General features: G+C 39.2%; 1 protein-coding gene across 11 annotated transcripts in view; it reads left to right on the forward strand.

Annotated features, from left to right (window-relative positions):
- mast4 (microtubule associated serine/threonine kinase family member 4) overlaps positions 1-17889 on the forward strand; it is a 340297-nt gene that overhangs the window by 218982 nt on the left and 103426 nt on the right. For all 11 annotated transcript variants that reach the window (XM_052019255.1, XM_052019257.1, XM_052019256.1 and 8 more), the window contains one exon: positions 17441-17529. In XM_052019255.1, coding sequence (XP_051875215.1) covers positions 17441-17529 — 89 coding nt within the window. The remainder of the gene's footprint in view (positions 1-17440; positions 17530-17889) is intronic.

A 17889-nucleotide genomic window follows, 5' to 3' on the forward strand; every position in this document is an offset into this window, starting at 1 on the left:
AACAAACCTAAAGCTTTGTTCGTGGTTAAGATGGGGCTTAGAACAGAATTGCAATGTTTAGCTGTTACTTTCTGCAATAAAAGAATTTTGCCGAATGCCTTAATTTTCATTCCTGGTTAGAAAATTCCCAGCATTTCCAGCTTGCATTATTTTTAATTAAATGCATCTTATAGTAATTTTGTATGTGCCTATTTTGCATTTTTAAAAATCAGACCTTGGAGGTAATTTTCTCTAATAACTGTATTCTCTGTGAAAAGAGGCAATAAGAAACTATTTCCATACTGATGTGTTCACAGTACATTGCCATACCCACCTTACTAGGGTCTGTGGTCAGCAGAAAATTGCTTTAATCCTGGATGGGCAAATAGTTGAGATTTGAAAATATTATTTGAAATTTCCATTTACGAGTGATTAAAGCCAAGAGATAGAAATGATTAGGTTCATTAATATTTAATGATAAGTGAATATTCTAAAAACTGCAGAAGCAGCTCTGAATGCTGCTTCATTTGCTCGAATGGAAATCACTTCCTAGGAAATTATTATAACCAGAAATTCTTGGCCCTATTTTCCATGCCACTTGGGCTAAAACCAGATGATGCAGATCAAAAGCATATTATAGAGATAAACTGAATTTTAGCCCTGAGTGTAAAGGGAATGATAATTGGGCAATCCTACAATGAGTGCCCTATCAAAAACACTGATGTTTCACTTGAGAGCCAATTTGAAAATGTGCCCTTGCATCAGTAAGTCACAGACTGCAGTTGCACTGATACTTGATGGCTAGAGTAGTTATTCCCACTTGCATGTTTTTTCTAAAGACATTGATTGAATATTTTTGTCTTCAGTTATGGCAGCAATCACTACATGCCACTGAGCTGTAAATATTTTCACCAAAAAGCCTGTCACAATAATTTGAGACAGATGTGTGAAATTTGTATTTTTCATCCTTGCACATCATGTTGATCCCAGAGTGTTGTGAGAAGATGATACTTCTGAATTAAATTTCCAAACGTCTTAAATTTCTTCGCATTTGTCCTTTAGGGTGAAAATGTTTGGTTTAAAATTTCTGCATTCCTACTGCTTTTGAGTTACTTTGTAATGTTTTCTCTCAAATACTTCCCCTGCTGAATTATTAGGCTCAATTTATTTTGTGTTTGTTTGAACTCTGCTGGAAGTGCAAAACAGCTGATTGGCCATTCATTATACAGGCTGCCTGAGGGAAACTTCACCCCCTCAACATGCATACTACCCTGCCATCATCCACAGGCTGTCAAGACCAAGCATAATATTCCGATCAAGGAGGGATATAATTGGACCCTTGTTGGGAGGGAGAGAATGAAGGAGGAAGCAAGACGATTTGGTAATTGTTTGAAGTCAAAGTTGAGTTTACTGTCATATGCACAAGTACATGTATGCACAAGTGCAGTGAAAAACTTACTTGCAGCAGCATCACAGGCATATAGCGTCAGATACACAACATTCACAAGAAAAATGTAAATTATACATAAATTATACAAAAAATTACACAAGCAAGAACAATTAGTACAAGAAAAAACGTCTATTGTAGTGCAAATGTACACAGACCAATAAACCACAGGAAATTTTTTCAGTGTTGAAGAGTGGAAACCTTTGTTACAACTGAAGGTCAACAGTCGTGAGCTTTATGGGGAGGAGGGGAAATTGTAGTAGTTTTATTCTCAGAGCAGGTCTGTATTTTTGAATTAGTTGGGGTGAGTGGGGTAAGAAGGCTTTCTTTGGAAATTGCTTTTATGTTACAGGGATTTTGGAGTGGGGTAGCTGCTTCAGGGAAGGAGTTGTGCTCAAGGGCAAACTTACAATTCTGCTTGGTAGGGATGTGTGTTTGTCCATGAAGGGGAAGGAGTTGTTGAAGCTGGGCCCAAGGCTTAATGAAGGTAAAAATGCTTGAGAAAGTTCAAATGAAAAAGCCATGGGTTATTCAGATCCAAACAGAGATGATTGTCATTAAGTTTGTTGATGAGAGGGAACTACTTGTTGGGCAAGCTGATGATGCTGTTGTGTAGAGGAAAGCAGTCACATCAGGGCCGAGCAGTTAATTTGTGCAGTTCTGCTATTTCTTCTGGGGTTAGTGTGATAGTTCAGAATGTGAATTTGCCATTTATGGTATCAAAACTGGTGCCGTTCAGAGGACCTGATAAAGGAAATTCAATGCATTTTGAAATGGAATAATGTCACCCACTCATTATTTTTACCAAATAAAAGAATGTATACAATAGCAATCCTCAGTATGGTGTAAGAGCTGCTTTATCACATTAAGTACTGCATTGTTCATTGTTTGCTGGCAGTATTGGACTACTTAGTGAATTATGCGATGACTTCAGAGTATGCCACATTACTTTTCTAATGTAAAATACAAACCTTTTCAAAGATTTCTTAACTTCTGTATGAGGCAGCTTTATACCATATGGGGCTGCTGCTTATTGATTAGCTTGGCATTCAACACCATCATCCCCTCAGTACTAATCAACAAACTGCAGAACCTGGGCCTCCGTACCTCCCTCTGCAACTGGATCCTCGACTTCCTTATCAGGAGACCACTGTCAGCGCGGATCGGTAGTAACATCTCCTCCTCACTGATTATTAACACAGGCGCACCTCAAGGATGTGTGCTTAGCCCACTGCTCTACTTTCTCTACACTCATGACTGTGTGGCTAGAAACAGCTCAAATGCCATCTATAAATTTGCCGATGACACTACTGTTGGCAGAATTTCAGATAGTGATGGGGAGGCGTACAGGAGTGAGATGGATCGGCTGGTTGGCGTCACAACAACAACCTCGCACTCAGTGTCAGTAAGACCAAGGAATTGATTGTGGACTTCAGGAAGGGGAAGTCAAGACAACACACACCAGTCCTCATTGAGGGGCGGAAAGGGTGAGGAGCTTCAAGTTCTTGGGTGTCAACATCTCAGAGAATCCATCTGGGCTCAACACATTGATGCAATCATGAAAAAGGCATGCCAGCAGCTGTACTTCATCAGGAGTTTGAGGAGATTTGGTATGTCATCAAAGTCTCTTAAATTTCTATAGATGTACAGTAGAGAGCATTCTGACTAGTTGCATCAATGCCTGTTATGGAGACTCCAATGCGCAGGATCGAAAGAGGCTACAGAGGGTTGTAGACCCAGCCAGCTCCATCACAGGCACAACCCTCCCCGCCATCGAGGACATCTTAAAGAGGCAGTGCCTCAAGAAGGCAGCATCCATCATCAAGGACCTTAACCACCCGGGACATGCCCTCTTCACATTACTACCATCGAGGAGGTGGTACAGGAGCCTGAAGACCCATACTCAACATTTCAGAAACAGCTTCTTTCCCTCCACCATCAGATTTCTGAATGGTCCATTAACCCATGCACACTACCTTGTTATTCCTCTTTTGCACTATTTATTTATTTTTGTAACTTATAGTCATTTTTATGTCTTGCATTGTACTGCTGCTGCAAAACAACAAATTTCATGACATACGTCAGTGATAATAAACCTGATTCTGATTCCAATATGGGCTGGAGGTGCATTTATTCAGTACATTCAAGGGTGATGTGATAATCGGGTACAGGTGTATTTAAGAGATTAAACTGTTCTCTTTATATTCCCAAATGTAATTTGAAATCAGATTGATTCAGATTAAAACCTTCACTTCTCTAATTCTGATGTAGGAAATGCTGCAGTTAACATAACTCAGTAGTGAATATGGTGAGAAAAAGCTTGATGTTAATTCTCTCCATTGTGTACGTTTAAATTATTGCATAGCTTAGAAACTGTGGAAAAAAATTATTGTGCCTGAACTGCAAATATTTTTACAGTTGATTGGAACCATATTAAATCTGTGTACAATACCTCCCACCCTTCAGTTTAAGCAAAATTGCATAAAATAGGGTTACTTAATTGCATTTTAAAGTCCAAGAATTTGAAGTTGGTTGATTTAGTAAAGTGTTTGCCTAAGTTGAGTTTTAATTTGATTGAGACCTCACTGGGCTAGTATGCCAGGTTATGTGCTCTGAGTTTGATTTTCGGTTTAAATTTGTAATTCAGTCTGAAAGTGGAGATCAAATAAAATTATGCCTTTTTGTTTAGGGAAACTGTAGAGATGTGTTCTATGGCCTTCTGGTGGCACAAAATGCCAGGTGACTGGCTTGATCCATGATACTGGAAGCATCTCTTGTTACTTGTTGCCAACAGCATTGTCATTTTAGAGTATTTTATCCTCATAATGGTCTTGTGGCTCCTCCTAAGGAAATCTCGTCAGTACAATATACCAGGAATTGCAGTTTACTGCTCCCACAGAACTCTTTAGAAGACTGATATTTATATAGTCTTTATGTTTGGCAAACATCCCAAAGGGCTTTTTAGCCAATGAAGCAATTTTGAAATGTAATCACTGTTGCCAGTTTGCACATTGCAAGGTCCAACAAACAGGTAAATAATGTTCCAGTTAATCTGTTCATTTGATGAAGACAGAGTACTGTATCATGAGATCTTTTATCCCCCATGTTGAGAAGGGCAGACTAGGCATCAATTTACATCATTGGTGCTGCCTGGTCTGCTGAGTATTTACAGCATTTTCTGTTTTATCATCCATTTGATACCTCATCTGAAAGATGGCACCTCTGATATTGTGGTGCTTTCTCGGTTATATTGGAGAATCAGCCTAGATTTAACGTTCAAATATCTGGATTGTAACTTGGACAAATTCCAGGTGAGGCGAGTGTGTTAGCCAGGAGCCATGGTTCACCTTAAGTGTTTGCACAATCTTTAGTGTTTGCAAATACACTCTATTTCTATCTCTCCAATCTGTTTTGGAAGACAAGAGCTTCGACAGTGCTGGCTCATATTTTGAATTGGCTAATTAAATTTACATACAAAAATTAAACCATCCCTCCATTTTATCTCGTGCTCTTTCCCTCCCTCCCTCCCTCCCTCCCTCATCCCCACGCAAGAGGCTTTGTTTGATTGCCATTTGAAGTGGCTGGAACAGATTGTGGAAGACCACAGATAATTGCTTTTGCTTGGTTTCAATTTAAATTCTCCAGTATTTCAAAACTCAGTATCTGAAATTGCACATCACCAGATACATTTTGATAGTGGAAAAAATCCATCTCATAGCAATCTGAATTAATAAATTCAAGTGCAGGCATTTAATGATGTACATCAGAAGATCAGGTTCAGCTACAATGCCATCCACGGTTAAATGGCCTGTTGACACTCAGGGTGAAGCAGGGTAATTTTAATCCCCAACCTGAGAGCAGAGGAGTGAAAATCACAGGCTGTGAAGATAAACTTTATGGTCATCAGGGAAATTCAGATTTCTGGGCATCCTGACCGTAAACTTTTCCAAGCTGTGTCCCCTCGTCACCATCTGCCACAAACCAATTAATGAAAATCTACAGATTATGTACTTTGATAGGTACCAGCTTGATAAATGAAGTGACATTAGAAATTGAGACCAGATAGCATAATGTAGAGAAATATAAACTTCAATGTATTTGTAAGCCAATCTGTGATGAAGGTGGGTATAGAGTTGAAGTGCATGATTTTACTTGGTTTTAGGACTTGTACTGTCCTGGTTTGCTCCATGCATATCACTCTTTTTGTGTCTCTAATCCATTCTGGAAATCAACAGCTTCAACCCTGTTGGGCTCAGATTTCAAAATGGCATAAACTAGGAGAGTGTGGCCCACTTTTGTATTCTACAGAATGAGTTTGGGTTCTATGCTTTTTTAAATGTAATGAAAATCTGTAATCTAATCTCATAGCCCTAAATCCCAGAGGCCAGTCTGAAGCAGATTTCTTCCCTAGTATTTTGATGGGTGGTTGGACTGTATCTTCTTGCTGCACTTCTCCCACTGTTGGAAGAGGAAATATTGAGTCAATGTGCCTTACATCAGTCGCTTACTGCTGTATTTGTACTGAAAAATCTACTCCAAGTGGCATAAATGCTGGAAGAGTAAGGATCAATCACATCTGAAAAGGGAGAAACTTGGTTTTGCACAGACTGTAAGGTCGGGTTATAAATACAGATTTCTATCCACTCAAATGCTGCTGGCTACCTTGCTGCTAAAAGTCATTGAATTTCAACCTTTGACTTTAGCTTTCTAATGTGGGTAACATGACATTTATTTCAGTATGTGCATTGCATAGTTCCCATAAACAGGGAACAATTCTGTATTCTGTCAAAGCACATTGCAACCTTGGGGATTTAATAATGAATTTAACAGTTGCAGGTAACCACTTTTTTTCTCTCCACTGATGTAGTTGTACCTTTCTGTCTCAATTTGATTCTTTTCTCTCATATATCACTTAGTTGTTTTTTTAAAGTAATTGGAACCTTGACAACCTTAGTCTGCATGCTATCACCAACATTTCTTTTGTTCAGTCCATCCCTCCCACAGTCTACAACTTAAAACATGCTGGTTTCCTCACCTTTCTGGTTTGATTTATAGGGTCCTTCACTCTGTTTCTATCTCTACGGATGCTGCCCGACCTGCTGAGTGCTCCCAGTATTTTCCGTTTGTTTCGGACTTCTAGCATCTGCAGTTTTTTGCTCCAACTAGTGTGTGATGGCTGATTTCATGCAAATTTCTGAAGCTTGATTTATCCAGTCAGCTGCATGGTTAATTAGGACATAAGAAATAGAAGCAGGATTAATCCCCCCAGTCCCTCTCATGTACTCCACTATTCATTAAGTTCATGGCTGATCTTTTATCTCAGTCCCACCTTAATTTGGATGCAGGCCTAATGTGTGTGAGACACAGATTTGCACAAAAGACATGAGCAATTATAATGACATCAAACACATCAGCATGTCACTTGTGCAAAATTGTGGTTGCACCATCACGTGACTTGCAGACTGAACCAAGCCACAACCAGAAGCTGAGACCCATTTCTGCATTATTTAAAAAGGATTCAGCTTAGCTAGTCTCCTGCCAGCCTGTTCCGTCACTGCTGTAACATCCCTTTTCAAGCGTACAATTTCTAGATTCCCATTGGTAGTTTTGTGTTCAATTTTAATCACCACATTCCAGGAAAGCTATATTGATCATGGCAGTCTATCAAACGTGCCAGGCTTAAAGAAAAATTGAGGACCAGTTGCATTAACCTGGCTTCTCTTGCCTTGCGCTAAGAAGGTTAGGGGTTAGCAAATCAAATTATTTAAACTGGTTAAGATATTCAATAGGTAGATACAAAGAAATCATAGAGAAACAAAAGACTGCAGATGCTGGAATCTAGATGAAAAACACGATGATGCTGGAGGAACTCAGCAGGCCAGGCAGCATCCGTGGAGAAAAGCAGGCGGTCAACGTTTTGGGTCAGGACCCTTCTTTGGGACTGAAGATAGGAAAAGGGGAAGCCCAATTATATAAGAGGGAAAAGCAGAGCAGTGAGAGGTGGACAAAGGAAGGGGAGGTGGGGTGGGCACAGGGTGGTTGATAGGTAGATGCAGGTAAGAGATAGTGATAGGCAGGTGCAAGGGAGGAGGGGAGAGCAGATCCACTGGGGGATGGGTAAAAGGTAAGAAGTGGTGGGGGGGCAAGGGAGGCTAGGAAAGGGAGGAAAAGAAGCATGTTGGGGGGCGGTGTGGGGAAAGGGGGGGGTGGGGATTACTTGAAGTGGGAGAATTCAATATTCATGCCATTAGACTGCAAGGTTCCAAGATGGAAAATGGGGTGCTGTTCCTCCAGTTTGCGCTTGGAATCCTCCTGGCGGTGGAGGAAGCCAAGGACTGTCATATCAGTGATAGTGTGGGGGTGGGTGGGGGCGGGTAGTTGAAGTGGGTTGGCAACAGAAAGATGCAGGTCATGGTTACGGACAGAGCGCAGGTGTTCTGCGAAACGGTCACCTAGTCTGCTAGAAATCATATCCCTTCTGTGGGGAATCCAGAGTAAATGATGATCTTATATCTTAGGTTCAGAAGCCTGAAGTCGCAAACCAGGTTCAAGAACAGATACTTCCCCTCAGCCATTTGGTTCCTGAACCTACCAGCACAACCCTAATCACTACAGTTTAGCAACACTATGACCACTTTTATCTCTTTGCACTAAAATGGACTTTGTTTATTCTAATTATTCTTTCTTGTAACAATTATGTTTAATTTATGTTTTTCTTGTGTATGATGCTATGTGCCTGTGATGCTGCTGCAGGTTTTTCTTGCACCTGTGCATACATGTACTTGTGTATATGACGATAAACTTGACTGATGTGAAACCAGACAGTGATCTCTCATATTTAAGGGTAGTGAAATTACTCTTATCCCCCTCAAAAATCTCAGGATGTTTTGGTCATCTTTATCTTCAAGACTTAGCTCAATAAGGAAGAGTAGCTCATAATAGTTAGTCTGCATATTCAAGGAATTAAATTCTTGGGTTGGAAGCATTATAGAAAGGGTTCATGAAATGATGACCTATGAAGAAGAGTTGAGCATGTTGGCACATGCTCACTGAAGTTTAGAAGAATGAGAGGTGATCTTGTTGAAACAGAAAAGACCCCGAGTGGAACTGACAGGGTGGATGCTTAGAGGATGATTCCTCGACTGGGAAGCAGAGGCTACCATCTAGAACTAGGGGGTGTAGCTTCAGAATAAGGGATTACCAATACAAGATGGAGATGATGAGGAGGAATTTTTTCTGAGGATTGACTTTTTGGATTCTCTACCCCAGAGTACTGCAGAGATATTGAAATTATTTAAGATGGAGATACTCAGAAGTTGAAACTAGAAAGGAGTTTTAAGGAGAAGGAGAGAGAGAGTAGGAAAGTGGTATTAAGGCCAAGATTGGATCAGCCACGATCTCACTGAAAATTAGAGAAGGCTCTAGGGGCCTACTTCTGCCCTTGTTTCTTATGGTTAAGCACAAACTGAGATCTAACTGGTTGAACAGGGACTGAATTTCTGCATCAATGCACTAAACACATCTTGTATATAGTGTGTTTGTATAAATTTAGTAACATTTATTTTCTTTTGACTCTTTGAAGATAGATGTAACAGGACTGGGAACAAGAGGCTGTAGTTCTTTTGGGATTGCCAATTGGAAGTACAAAGTCACTGCGGATTTATTTTTATTTGGAGGATGATTCACTCTGTCCGTAATTCATTGTCCAAAATAAAACTCATATCTAATGTCCTCTGAGGTAAAAGTCTCTTGCAGCTGTTGTAATTAACCCATGGTACTAAAAGGTTATGACAGAAGTGGTCACATAAAACAATAAGTATTTGTCTTCCCCAACAGATGATTGTAAAAATGGATTAGCCTGAAGGGGCGTATGTTTGTATTTTCTGTCAAGCCAAAAAAAATTGCAGCAGGAAACAAAACAGCCTAATAACTTTTTCCTTCTAACATATTCGTATAAGGTGATTTTAGGCAAAATTTGTGAAACATACAGGCAGGCAACCACTTCATTCATTTAGTCCAATTTACAAGCATTAACATCCCAATGCATATGTGCTGCAATGCTGCATCATTTTCTTTAACACATACAGATCATCATTAGATGTCTTCCCATCTTCCCTGACCACATCCACGTCACCTTAGTTTTGGAAAATGAGTGCATAAACTTGACTATACAGTTACAAGGAACAAAGTTTTGATAAAGACTTCATACTGTTGGATGTAATAAGATAGCCACTACAAATGCACTTGTGAGAAATGGGCATGTACTTAAGTGGATTAGCATTTGGTTGAATGGTGGACAAGTATTAAGTTAGGGCAAGTTCTTGTTGGTAGCCAGTTCACCAGTGGACATCACAAAGTTCAGAGTTGGGACCATTGTTGTTGATGAATGAATTAAACTAAAGAATTTAGTCAAAATAACTTCTCAGACAATAGTAAACTGGAAGTTGTGGTAAGTGAATCCCATCACAGAGGTGTTGCAACACATGAGACCATTCAGCCCATTACCCTTGTGCCAGCTTTTTGTAGGGAATCCAATTAAAGTCATTCCCTGGCTTGTTTCCCCGTAGTCCTGAAATATTTTTTCCTTCAAGTAATAATCTAATTTCATTGTGAAGGGAATGACTGAATCTGCTTCTACCATCTTTTCAGGCACTGAAGTCAGGACTAAATCAAGGTAACCTCATCTATGCCAGCCCAGCTTGGACTAATCAATGCACAGGAGGTCTATAAAAAGTTGATAACCTTGATCAATGGACAAAGGAATGATGGATGCATTTTAATACTGGGAAATGTAAAATTAGGGGCTTAGTAGGGAGGCTTGATATGGATTATGTGCTGAATGGAAATGTACATAAAATATCAAAGAATGATCTTAAGATTTTGGTGGATGGGTCGTTGACGCCACCTATGCAGTGGAGTGGTTCTTGTGGCATATGTCATTAGTTGACATTCAGTTAATCTGGTTCCTTCAACTCAAGTTACTTGTAACACATTGGAAGTGCAAGCTTAAAAGGTGGCAAGGATGATCTTGCATCCTGGACCCTAATGAACAACTGGCTTGCCATTCCATCCTCTTGCCCAATGAAGTTTAAGAATGGTGAAAGAATCAGAGGAACATGGGGAAGCAGAATGGTAGTCAAACCAGGCACAGAAAGAGGAAAATAAGGAAGAATCTAAAACTTGTATTAAATGAGAGAAAAAAATGACACAGGAATAGTAAGGAATGTTTTGAAAGTTGACTCGTGATGATCTGTAGTTGCTATTTTATTGTTCATGGTGTTAACAATTAAGGGTCTTGTTTCCACAATATTTATAAGGGCAGGTTTTTTTTGTACAACGATTGAGGAGCATTAGGGATTTAGGACCATGAAGCCATGTATCAGGATCACACAGAGCTCCTGCAGAAGGAGCAGACCACTTCACAAACTACATATTCGCTGGCCCCTTCAGCCAGCATCAACCCCACCCAAGGAAGAGCCCACACTGGTCTCAAGCCATAAAACTGGAGTGGCAGTAATTTATCCTTAACCGAAGGGACTGCTTAAGCAGAAGATGAACAACTACAAGAACACTGTGTCATTAATAAATTTGGAATGCAGCCTGAAGAGTATAAAATATAGAGGGTCCAGTGATTTTTACTTTAAGGCTAGAACCAGAATCAGGTTTATTATCACTGACCTCTGTCGTGAAATTTGTTGTTTTGCAGCAGCAGTAAAGTGCAAGACATTAAAGACATAAAAATTACAAAAATAGATGGTGCAATAGAGAAATATCAAGGTCGGGTTCATGGACCATTCAGAAATCTGATGGCGGAGAGGAAGAAGCTGTTCCTGAAACATTAACTGGATAAGCCTGGGTTCTTTGCCTCGGAGCAAGGAAGGTTTAGAGGAGATTTTGATGGAGGCACGAAGGACAATGTTTGGATGGAGCAAACTTGGAGCAAAATTTATAATTTTTTTTGAGGAATAACTTTTTTTGCACAAGGGGTATAATCTGGAACTTGCTGCCTACAGAGGGCAAGGAAGCAGAATCAGACACTGCCTTGGAAAAGGAATTGGATAGATAATTGAGAGAGAATCAGTCACAAAGTTAGGTTGAACGAGGGGGCAGAACGGAACTCATGGGTTGCTTTACTGGGAGCTGGCATAGACTTCATCAGCTGTAATAATTCACTGATTCAAGGTCAGCTAAAAATCAATATTTGATGATGGTAAGGCCACATGTGAGCTGCTGCTTATAGTTGCATTACTTCAAAATGGAGCTTCAGTTGCTGCAGGATGTGGAGGATGGAACTCCCAGATTTTGAGAGAATGAAGCACGAGGAAAGATTAAATACTCGGTGGATTCGCTCCAGAAAAAGGTAGGCTTGAGAGGAAGTGTGATGGAGGCATTTAGAGTTTTGAAATCCAACTAACTCTGCTGCCGTAATCTGATTTTGATGAACGGGGAAATCGTATTTACAAATTCAGAACAATAAAGAATTGCAGTTGGAGCATGTCTTCACTAAAGCAATAGAATGTGGAATTGATTTCTGTCTGGTTTGAGCTCTTAACAGCTTATGATGGAGTGTCTGGAAGTTCTCATTGGTAAATGGGATTCAGGATTATTCAAAATGCAGGAAGGAATAGGTGACATGATGGACTAAAGGTGAAACTGTCACTAAAGAACTGTTTCATTGGTAATTCCAGTTACATTTGAACTGCTTTCCCACAGTTTTAAAACTCATGATTTAACTTATTATTTTCTAATATATAGAATTACTTGTTTAAATGTTCTCTGCACCTGGTCGTTGGCAGAAGCTTGCAGCAAGTGTGGTTAGCTGATGAGGTAATCAAACTCTTCAACACCACACCCTACACAGTAGCTTGTTACTGAATGTGGTCAATCATCTGCTTCACCAATTTTCAGATTAATCCTAATTATTGGCAACTACAATGTTACATTCATAGTTGATAAACAAGGCAACTTTTTATATCGAATTTGTTTCCAGTATAAAGAGACTTGCGTTTGGTTTTTTCACCAGTTAACTTTTTTCTAAATGCATCTCAGCAAAAGTCTAACTGTAAGCATTTCCTTTCTGTTCATACCTTTATACTACATTGACCGTACTCACATTGTGAACCTTTAGAACTGAATGTCACAGGCATCGATTCCAGTTCAGTGATATCAAATCCTCATTCTGTCCTTGTTGCCTAGCAAAGCATAGGAAGATTAAAAGCTTTTTCTGGCACTTGAGCTGCTCTGTTTACACTGGCAGTGTACCAATATCTTATAAATATGGAACTCGTACTTGCTTAGCAGTATAAACAGAGTGTTAGTTTCAATAGCAACTTAAATGTTCGCATTGTGAAATAGCGAATCTTAGAATGGTTTGCTTTCACATTTAAAACATGAGAAAATTTATCTATTCTTAATAATAATTTTACTTGTGTTTAAAGTTGCTTCAGAGTATCTAGCCTACATTTAACTACATGTAGTTCACACTCATCAATAACATTAAAGACATTGATAACTATGCAAATATTGATCTTTGCCAATAGTTTTAATGAATGGAAACATCATGGAATTAAAGATTGTCCAACTAAATTGTCACTTAAAAATAAAGACAAAATTAAAGGAAGGCCCTTTGGTTGAATTATTGCAGGACTCCTTTCCCCACAAGGCTGATTCCAGAAAACTGAAGAGTAACTAGAACAGAAATTGCAATTATGATTCTGACCATTAGTGTTCTGTTGGCTTAGAGGGCCACAAGATCTGCCCTCTGAAGTGGCTGCTGATCAATCAGAATCAGTTTATTATCATTGACATATGTCGTGAAATTTCTTGTTTTGTGGCAGCAGTACAGTACAAGACATAAAAAATTACTATTAAGTTACAAAAATAAATTGTGCAAAAGAGGAATAACCAGATAGTGTTCATGGACCGTTCAGAAATCTGATGGCAGAGGGGAAGAAGCTGTTTGTGAAATGTTGAGTGTGGGTCTTCAGGCTCCTGTACCACGTCCCTGATAGTAGTAACGTGAAGAGGGCATGTCCTGTCCTGGGTGGTGAGTCCTTAATGATGGAGGCTGCCTCCTTGAGGCACCGCCTTTTGAAGATGTCCTCGATGGCAGGGAGGGTTGTGCCCGTGATGGAGCTTAACTGAGTCTACAATCATCTGCAGCCTCTTTCGACCCTGCACATTGGAGCTTCCATACCAGGTGTTGATGCAACCAGTCAGAATGCTCTCCACTGTACATCTGTAGAAATTTGCAAGAGTCTTTGATGTACCAAAGCTCCTAACAAAGTAGATCAATAAGCTTCCATGGAGTGCAGGGCCTTCCCATCGTACCAAGCAACCCCTACTCTGAAAATTGCTTTGACAGTGAATTAAGCCAAGCCTCCAGACTGGCTGGCCATCAGAACAATGGTTCTGAAATTTGCAAACATTAAAATGTATTCAAAAGCTGCTTAAATTTTATCATACTGATAAAAATTAAATTCTAAAAAAGGTTTATTTCAGAAAAAAGTCAAAACTTAAAATACAACTATTAGAAAATAATATGAATTAATTCAGAAATGCGAATCATATGAATCTTGCCTGTTGTCTTGGAACTGTTAATTTCCTTTGAACTGCATGGAGTGGTAACTGCTTAGAAACTGCAGGATTCCTGTAGCAAGGACCCCTCGGGAACTTGAGACTTTCATGTTTGTGTGAGTTGCCATCAGCTCAAATCATCAATCTGGCTTGCTCACAAAAGGCAGTATATTGCCCTGTTAGCTTGATTGGTGTAGATGGAATTATTGAATTCACAAACTGAAGATGCTGTGGATTGTGCTATGTGGCACCACTGTCATGCTTACTGTAATTCGATCTAGCAGGTCAAAACTGGGTATCCATGTGTCTGGAATCTGAGGCCAGACAAGGCAAAATCAAGAGATTTCCTTTCCTGAAGGATGATTTTGAATTAGCCTATTAGGTTTTTAATATCAATCATATAACTTTATGATGACCCTTACTGAGAAGCTTCTGCTTCAGAGAATGAAAGTAGTAATTGACTGACTGCCCCTGCTATGATTCCACAAATCTCCTAAACCGGCAATTTGTTCAATTGCTCGTGGCTGTCAAAACAACTGACATGTCTTTTTTTTCTTTTCTCTCAGTTCAAAAATGCAGTATTTTTTTAAATGAAGAATCAGACCTCTTATCACTGACCTATGACGTGAAATTTGTTGTTTTGCGACAACAGTACAGTGCAAAGACATTATCATAAATTACAAAAAAATCGTGCAAAAAAACGGAATAACAAGGTAGTGTTCATGGGGTCATGGACTGTTCAGAAATCTGATGGTCGAGGGGAAGAAGCTTTTTCTGAATTGTTAATGACTTGCCTTTCAAATATTTCGTAAATCTTGCTGAGCCTTGCTTGGTATTTAGCATAATTGAGGATTATTCACTGGATGATCAACAGTCTGCTGGAAAAGTAATTATCCGTACTATCATTTCGAACTTCATAACACTTCCCAGCACACATTCTGAGAAACCATTTTCACTATTTCTGTCTTTGAGCCTTTGCTATAAGTTTTACCCAAATTCTGTCCCTTTAGCAAGTAATCGGTGTCTATAGATCATTCTTTTTGTTTTCCATAAGTGTTGTTTTAAAAGTCCATATAAAAAAAAGACAAAAATCCTAAAGGTAGGCAAGATTTTGAAACTGATATAAGGAAGGATTATTTTTTGGATTGAAATTTAGGAGTCTGGTTTGTTTGTATGGTCTGATCAGGTTTATGGCTCAATGCGAAAACACAACACGATGCTGGAGGAACTCAGCAGGCCAGGCAGTATATGCAAAGAAAAATGGATTTTTTTCTCCACGGATGCTGCCTAGCTTGCTGAGTTCCTCCAGCATCTTGTTTTTTCATCTAGATTCCAGCATCTGCAGTCCTTTGTTTCTCTAGTATTACTGCTCAATACGTGTGGGTTTAATTCTGAATTTTTATGTGATTGAGTGTAGAGTTAGTTCATAAGTGTGGGGTCTGTTTTCCCAGTTGGGCTGGAGTACAAACGGATGTTGAACAAAGATATTATTTTAAGTCTGTGAATGATCTGATACTAGGCTAGATTGCGGAGTCACCAGTTCTACTTAAGGGCAAAGGTCCCTGTTGACTTTTCCATTTCTTGTGTGTTCAGCTACTGGTTTTTGATTCTTTTTGAGGGATGGCGGCACAGTAGCGTAGCGGTTAGCGCGACGCTATTACAGCGCTAGCGATCGGGGTTCCATTCCCGTCGCTGTCTGTAAGGAGTTTGTACGTTCTCCCGTGTCTGCGTGGGTTTCCACCGGGTGCTCCGGTTTCCTCCCACATTCCAAAGATGTACGGGTAGGTTAATTTGGGGCTTAAAATGGGTGGCGTGGACTTGTTGGGCTGGAAGGGCCTGTTACCACGCTGCAAATAAAATTTTAAAAAAATATTCCCCAACAGAAAATTCTTCCTACTCGTAAGATGGTTTCTGTTGCCAGTGAGAACAGGCATGTTGGATATACAGTGTAACTGTTTCTGTTACTTGCAAACTGCTTTGGTTTCTCTGCCATCAGTCTTCAGCTTTGTGTTCATCTGTTATATATTCATTGCCTTATGGAAAGATTTCACTAACATTTTTCCCAATGCACCACTTTCTAACCTCAGTAAACCAGTCAATCCAGTTCTGAACTTTGAAATGCTGCAATTTCCTTTCCCATTACGTTGTTTTATTTCAACATGAACATTTGTTAAATAATCGGCAAACGTGCTTTTCCTTCAACTGGCTCCTCAAAGACTGGAACCATGATTTATAATTTTCTTTTTGCAAGAACAATCTGGGGATGATTAAGAATGTGGTTTGGGGCTGTGACATAACAGTAAGGATTTTGCAGCCTGTAGCAAAATGATGCTATTTGCCACTATCTTGGGAGAAAGCTTCTCACAAAATCTAGTGAACTCTGTGGCATTGATTTCCCTTTTCCAACATTGGTTGTTGTCAGGAATTAGTTCTCTGGCATCTGGCAATTGAGTAGTGAGTCATGTTAAATAATGTTAACAAAGAGCAAACCAGGAAGGTAAAACATGATTTCTACATGTTATTTTAAACTTCATGGTTTTAAACTTTTGGTAAAAACAAATATCATCAAGTTTATATGAATTTTTATAGAACATAATGTCCATATCTATGTGAGTGAATTTCAATCCGCTGTGTTTTTAGGTCTGGAGGGTTTGTTAAGCAGTAATTATGAAGTGCAAGATCTTCAGTGTATTTCACTGCAAGACCAGTTTCATTAAAAACCACAATTTTCAATGATTCAACTGATTTACCTTGATTATGGTGGAAGAATCCTGAACCATGACAGCACTTTCATGACTTCCATCATAATCCATCTATGCATGGAAATCCAAAGGTACTTACCAGTTTCTCATTGTGATGACAGTAAATGTCAATGGTTAGGATGTTATTACTCCCTTGAAAATTCTGGGTCCTGCAAATTCAGGCCACTTTTTGCATCTGTGGCATTCTACAGGCATGGTGGTAGTCAAAAAGCAAAATACAAGATGCTGAAAATCTGAAATAACTGAAAAATTCAATCAGGTTGGGCAGAATCTGTGGATGGAGTGCAGCATTTTGGGTTTATGACACAATTAGAATATTACTTCCACTTTCTATAAATACAATGCTTTGAATTTGGTCATTCATTCATGTTTCCATATAATCCAAAAGGAAACTTGCTTTTAACTTTCTAAGAAGTTTAGTCCACCCTGGAGCAACTATAAAGCAAATTTGAATTCATTGCCCCTTTTGTGCACATGGATGCTATCTAACATGTCTGCTCCTGTTATGTTTTTATAACAAATGTTTAGCTTTGAATTATCTAGATCCTAAACAGTAAAGATATTTAATGTGTTTTGATTGGTTATATTAAATTTTACTGGTAAATATTATGTATGAAATCTAATAAGTGGTAGTGTTGCATAAAATGAGTATTTGTTTCTCCTCTTTTAATTTCAGTTGCCGCACTAACAATAGGAAAAGTCTGATAGGAAGCAGTCAGTCGACAGCCCTTCCTCGTCCTCATTCGCCTCTCCCTGCTCATTCAGGTAAGGCATTACAGTTCTTGGTCAGCTTTTCACTAGATTCAAATCAGTGTGGCAAATTGCATTGCATTAATGAAGGTGTCTAGGATGCTTCAAATAGCACAGGGCTTTACATTGTTATTGTTTTGGTCAATCTGTCTATTCATGCAGATGATAACAGTATAATGCATGCCATTTGAGGCAGGCATGGAAAGCTAAAATAGTATTTAGGCTATTGATATGTTATGGAAACACATTGAATAGACTGAATGCCTCTACAAACTTTCAGAAGTCTGGAATATTTCACTATTCAAGATTAAAACATTTGAGTCATAAGTATGTCCCTGTTATTTTGGACCACCATTGGCAATTTTATCCTGATTA

This window comes from Pristis pectinata, chromosome 7 (assembly GCF_009764475.1).
Source record: "Pristis pectinata isolate sPriPec2 chromosome 7, sPriPec2.1.pri, whole genome shotgun sequence".
NCBI classification, from domain to species: Eukaryota; Metazoa; Chordata; class Chondrichthyes; order Rhinopristiformes; family Pristidae; genus Pristis; species Pristis pectinata.